Source organism: Hakea prostrata, chromosome 3 (genome assembly GCF_041222555.1).
Source record: "Hakea prostrata isolate BN-2017 chromosome 3, UWA_Hpros_2, whole genome shotgun sequence".
In the NCBI taxonomy this organism is placed as follows: Eukaryota; Viridiplantae; Streptophyta; class Magnoliopsida; order Proteales; family Proteaceae; genus Hakea; species Hakea prostrata.
Genome location: NC_142602.1, coordinates 67,719,328 through 67,725,651, shown reverse-complemented (window position 1 = coordinate 67,725,651; position 6,324 = coordinate 67,719,328). Strand labels below are relative to the sequence as shown.

At 35.2% G+C, this 6,324-nt stretch overlaps 1 protein-coding gene across 1 annotated transcript; it reads right to left on the bottom strand.

Moving 5' to 3' along the window:
* Nucleotides 1-1,499: 1,499 nt before the first annotated feature.
* On the bottom strand, nucleotides 1,500-4,163 carry ALKBH2 (oxidoreductase, 2OG-Fe(II) oxygenase family protein). The gene is made up of 4 exons (XM_089147354.1): nucleotides 3,928-4,163; nucleotides 2,861-2,977; nucleotides 2,574-2,763; nucleotides 1,500-2,223 (listed from the first exon to the last, which is right to left on the bottom strand). Exons 1-4 carry the CDS (start codon nucleotides 4,141-4,143, stop codon nucleotides 2,009-2,011), a joined length of 738 nt encoding a protein of 245 aa, XP_089003480.1. The 5' UTR covers nucleotides 4,144-4,163; the 3' UTR covers nucleotides 1,500-2,008.
* Between the last annotated feature and the right edge of the window lie 2,161 nt (nucleotides 4,164-6,324).

The following is a 6,324-nucleotide window of genomic DNA, read 5'->3' as shown; positions in this document are numbered from 1 at the left end:
TTCTTTAAGAATTACCGGTTACAGCACTACCAGGGCTCCCTGCGGTTGGATGCCAAAATTTTTGTTTGAAAATCATTTTAGGTAAATAACAACCGTCCGATGCTTTTGTCTTGTTCCTATGTGAGAGAATTACAGCTAATGCGTAGCATGTGAGGGATTGAAATTAAGGAGTGTTTAGGTGTGAGTGTGTGACTCAAGGAATGTTTAAAAATGTAATGACAAGCGCAAGGGAACAAAGGAGTGGGTCCCACACTCCCCAAATCTACGCGTTTGTAGAAACCCAGGTCTGAGTTACCGTTGGGATGGCGGTGGCGCGGGATTTCTGTACTTTTTGAAAAGCTGTTGCCCATAAGTAACCGTTAACTTCAAAAAGAAAAAAAATTGAGAACTAGTAATCATGTATTATAAATTTATAATATGGAGCAAGATTTCTAGAATGTGAAATCGTTCAGTTCGGATCAGAATCGGCCTATTATCAATCTTGATTTTCATCAATTAGATAGGCAGATGCTCACTCATTCTCTTTTGTAAACCACCTATGATCAGATTTCATGACCACCTATACGACCAGTTGACCCAGACTGGTTCAAACGATTTATATCCGATTCAGATCAGAATCGGTTAGGAATGATAAAACCCGAAGAAAGGTTTACCATCAACAAAGGAGGATGGGAGCAAAATCTAGAATATATTTGTTTGATATGGTGATGCTGTGAATTTGATCTGGAATTTAAGGATGACCTTCTAGATAATGATATGAACAGCATAATGGGTCCCACACTGCCACGTTGGTTGCTGTACATATGTGTTTGGTAAGTTTTTTGTATTATTGGTCTTTGGGTTTGTTCTGTAGTAACTACTACTAACTAGTAAGTATAAACCCTAAGAAGAAATGAAAGAAGGATATGGTTGTGGGGTTAGGTGAGGTTGCTAAGAGAAGCTGGAAAGGTGAAGGGTGGGGTCAGTCTCAAAGAAAACATTAAAATCATTCTTATTATAATTTATGAAATTAAAGAATTAGGGAATTAACAACAGTGTGAAAACATAATTGTAACTTGCTTCAAATTGGATTGATTTGGAGCTTGCAGACTTTGCTTCTCGGATGCAACTCCCAGGTTACAATTTTGATCTAGAACAGAAACTGGGAAGTCTGAACCATTTTCACCAGCCTAATTTACACAAAACCTGTCGAACCGGTGACCTTTCAGGGCGGCCGAGGAGAAAAACCATTTAACTTGTCTTCTATTTCTCAGTCACTGGTTCACATCCAAATAAATATTTCCAGTAGGGCATGACAAAATAGAGCATTATCAATCAGATACCAATAACAGGTTTGGCCTGCTTTGCCTTTTCTTTCTTTCCCTTTTTGGAATATTTAAGAGTCACTTGGACTGTTCTGAAGGAAGCCAAAAGAGCAGTGACAGAAATAACAAAAAGAGGTTAGATGCAAAGAAAGCTGTATAATTTGATCATAAATCATTATTGGAAAACCCCTTTGAGAATAACAAATTTTTCTTTTCATGAGTATTGATCCTATTATTTCATATTTGTTCTCCAAAGATGTGAAGAAAATTTATTTATCCAACTTAACAAAAGAAAATGAAAATAAGGTGTCAAATCCTAAATACACCTAAGCTGTCCCAGTTTGCAAAACATCAAATGATATTCTTGAAGACTTACATGCGGTTTCCAAGAACAAATACACATAAACCATAATTCCATCTTCACTAGACAAACAAAACCTCTATAAATTAACTTGTTACAACTTCTACTTCCACAGATTTGATCCACAACAATGGAGAGCAGTGCAGTCAAAAAAAAAAAAACACTAAACTAAGAGCTGTGAGACCATTACAACTTTTTTTATAGTTTGGGCGGGGTGGGGGAGTTTGATGGGAATTGATTGAACTGCAAATTTGAGTGACTCCACCTCTGACTGTTGCTTCAGCCAAAAACCTGGAAAATGGGTTATGACTGTTTTCTTCTGTCTCGATGGGTACTGAATGCATCAGCTCATAAATACATGCCTGAAAGTAAGATTGATCCTAACTGCATCTATTTTTGCACGCTTGGGCACAGAATGAACCCAATCCCTTTGGGTATAGCCTCTCATAACCAACAATGATCCATGCTTTAGTGTAAGCGAATGCTGATCAACTTGATTATTCTTTTTCAATCTCTTATGTGCTGGTTCTTTCACACAACTGGAACTCGATACTTGAACTGCAGAAAGAAAGAAAGATGGTTATGTTTCCCATGACAGTACTACAATTTAATAAGATGAAGAAACATGTTTATGGTGTCCATGCTTTTTAGAACTGCCAAACTCAAATACATGTGCTCTGGATTTGTAACCCAGAATCTATTAGGAGTTGGACCTGGACCAAATCAACCTGCCAATCTATAGGGGGATTTATGGCAAAGAAAGAACAAAGTTAACACTAAAAAATAAAAGAAGAGGAAATCAACATCAAGTTCTGGTTTAGACAATGAAACCCACGAGAGAAATTAGACATCTAAGAAGAGCAGGCATCTTGATATCCTATAACAATATAGAGATGCTTGATTCATGCCTTTGGGTGCTTTGCTGGGCTTTTTCCTCAGTAAAAATTCACGGTCACAACCGAAGGACAATGATGCAATCTCAGGGGTTGGCCCATATAATTTTTCATCATCAGAATGCCAAGAAACATAGTCAGACCCACACTTGTATCTGTTCAGAAGCAAGCTATTAAAACTAGTTCCTGGAAGTGCTTTATGAACCTACACAATAAACAAGAGAAAGCTAAGTGTATGGAAAATACATGTGCCATAACAAAGCAGCAAAAGAATGGAACTGTTACGGTCATGGTGTTCTCACTGCAGCCAACAAGTCCTTTAGTGGAGGGTAATCATCCCAAGAATAAGCATGTGGCTGATACCCACTATAACGAAGTTCAGGCAACCCCTCACTTGCAAAATAACAAGTATCCCTGGGCTGCAGAGAAGGATGTATCATTAGATATCAAGAACCAGAAAATACATTGAAGCAACACAAATCAATATTTTGGAAGAAAAATTAAGGGGAGGGAAAAACAAAAACAAAAAAAGATCCTTGGTTTGCATAGCCCCTGAACCCACACTGACGAGCACAATAAATTCAACCCCACCTCCTGTGCCCAAAAGGAAAAAATAAAACATCTATGTTGATGCCTCCTTTGTATGCTTGCAGGGGTCACATGACCAGGCAGTAATCTCTTGTCCAAAATTAACCTAAGTGCTTAGTCTAGAGCTTCCAGACCAAACATGTCCAATATAAACTTCAAGAACTCTTGCCACCAGGTCCTAATCTTAGTCCAGCTATTTTAACCCTACAACCATCTGACAAATTAGAACACCAAACAGTGAAATCAAGAACAGTTAAATGCAATAGGAAATACAGATGAAAAGTGTGAGCCACATGCTCCTCTTCAGAACATGACAGCAAAGAGATCAACCAAAAAAAAAGTTGACTTCATCTATAATGAAGCACTAGAGTTGAAACATTGATCAAGTACCTTTGAGGCAAGAAATGAATATTAGTAACATAGGTTCCTCCACCCCCTTTTCATACAACAATAAAAGCAAGAGTATTTTTGTACTCCCAGTGGTCCGGCCCTCACCCAGGTTAGATGGCTTAGTTTCACAACATCTTTGCATAGAAGGGCCGAACCATGTCCTGCAGAAAATCCTTGAATGCAGGAAAAAATGATTATGACAACTAAATTTTCAGATCTCAACCAATGCTACTCAATTTCAGAATTTCTCCTTCAGGAATATTCTTCCATTCTCAAAACCCTGCAATAACTAGAAAAGCCCTTACCTCCCAACCTAAATTTATTAGCGATCGAACAAAGGAATGAAATGATTTCGACGACTAAGGAAGAATTTTATCCCATGAACCAGTACCTGGATGCAAGATCTACCGAAGACGTGAATTGAAGGCCTCGTCCACGGAATTTCTTTATCGAGGTAACGAAACCATTCCCAGGAATCATCGAACGAAAGAAATCGAGGAAAGTAAATGACTTCACTCCCGTTACCCAGATCGATCGTTCCTTTCTTTTTCTTCTCGCTAGGGTTAGGGTTCACGGTTTCTGACATTGCCAAAAGCTTGGCATTCATAATAGAAAAGAAATTGGCGCCAAAGGGAAATCGATAACGGAGCCTGCGTTGTAAAAGCCATGAGATTGTAATTTCAATTTACAAGTTTACAAAAAAAAAAAAAAAAAAAAAAAAAAAAAAAAAAAAAAAAAAAAAAAAAAAAGAAGAAAAAAAGAAGAAAAAAAAAAAAAAAAAAAAAAAAAAAAAAAAAAAAAAAGAAAGAAGGAAGGGTAAATATCACTTACCTCTCCTTCTTAACTGGACAAATAGCACTTACATTCCCTCTTAGTTAGATAATATCACTTACCTCCCCTTTTACCTAGCAAATATATTAAACACACACTAACTTTCTCGGTTAAATTTAAATTTTACCTTTACATATTTTTCTAAAACCCTAAATTACCCTTGACTAAAAATACTTTAAAAATTAAAAATAAAATCTTCTCCAAAATTCTGTCATTCCTTCGAGGATTTCTGTTTTCATTTTCTCTATTAGAATCTTTGAGAAAGAATAACAATATATTAAGAAGTTAATTTTAAAAGAAAGACAAAAGAAGAAGAGAATAATTAGAAAAAAATATCGAGCCACATAAATTGTACATTGATTATCTTATTGTTTGTTTTTATTCAATTCTTTATATTTTTATTTTTATTTAAGTTGTTTGAATTATAAATTTATAAAATTCAGATAATTAATAATTACCTTTTTAAAAGCATAAAATTTCAAAATTTTATGTCAACCTAGAGAAAGTTTTCTTCAAATTTTATGCCTTTCCGCGAATTTGGTTTCTATTTTTTTTTTCAACGAAATTTCAATCCTATTTATAGAAAAAAAAAAAATTCATTAGTGTTTTATTTCAATTTTTGTATTATCGCTAAATGCTAACTAGCAAAGTAGGACAATCAAGATCAAAGACGGATTTCCCCCCCCCCCTTGTTGTTTAGGGTTCAAATACAATACACATATAATTAGAATCCCTTGTTCTTTAGGATTCAAATACAAGACACACATATAACGATATTCTAGCAAATTATCAATATCATAACTACATAAATTTTGACATAATCATCAATCATTATTATACATTGATCAAATAGTAATTTTTAAACCAAAGATTTAAATTTCAAAGTGTATTAGCTTCATTTTTAGAGATTATTACACTCCTAAATTTCAACAACAATTAATACATTTTAAATTGTGTACCTATAGCAAACAAATTTCTACATTGTTACTGAAAAACCAATTTGGTTCTAAAATTTTAATATCTCTATTTGTTGCACACGTTAAGAAATATACAGGATCATGTGTAATATGTAAGACCGAAGATCTAATCACGTCAACTTTTGGCGTTAAGTTGACATCTGGTGAGTAATATATGTATGCAACCTTACCTGCCATAAGTTCCGAAATTAGAACTCTAAAATGTATTAAAATAAATATGACCACTAATAAAGACAACTCACACCTGACTCTCAATTTATATAAAATTGACATAGAATTTCCTAAACTGCATTCCAAATGATCAACTACCATTTAAAAGAAAAGAGAGAACAACGTGCATTTGTACGTGCAAGTTCTAACTAGTAAAGATAAAAACATATACAAGAATGATGAATTTCCACATTACCTTTAAGAATTCAAAAGAGAAAAGAGAAAAAGCTAAGCTAGAAAGAATAATGAGTTTAGTGATTCATTAAACCACAGGAGTACATTTGTAATTTTACAGTTGATGCTCAAAAAAATAGATGTAATTGACTCAGGGTCCTATATGTAATTTTCTTTAAAGTTTGAATAAATTACTCTTTTACAAGAAGCCTGAAAATGAAGAGTAGTGTTCCTGTTCGTATTATCGGCTGACTAGCAGAGTAGGACGATCAAGATCAAAGACGGATCGCTTGTTTGTAAGATCTCCATTGTTCAAAATTGCTTCTCCCAATCCTACCCACTTCAATCACTTCCACGCACAAGTCTTTCTCTCAATCACTTCGGCTATCTCATCGGAGAGAACATCAAGAGGATTCATCAGACGTAGTCTCTCTTCCTTCTCATGGAACCATCTCATCAAAGAACTCACAGCAGGCCGTCGATTCCTACAAACCCTTTTGATTCTGAAGAAACTACTACTTTCTATCGACTCAAAACCCGATTGCTTCACCTTCCCTCCGCTTCTCAAGGCTTGCTCTGGTCTTCCTGCTCCCGGT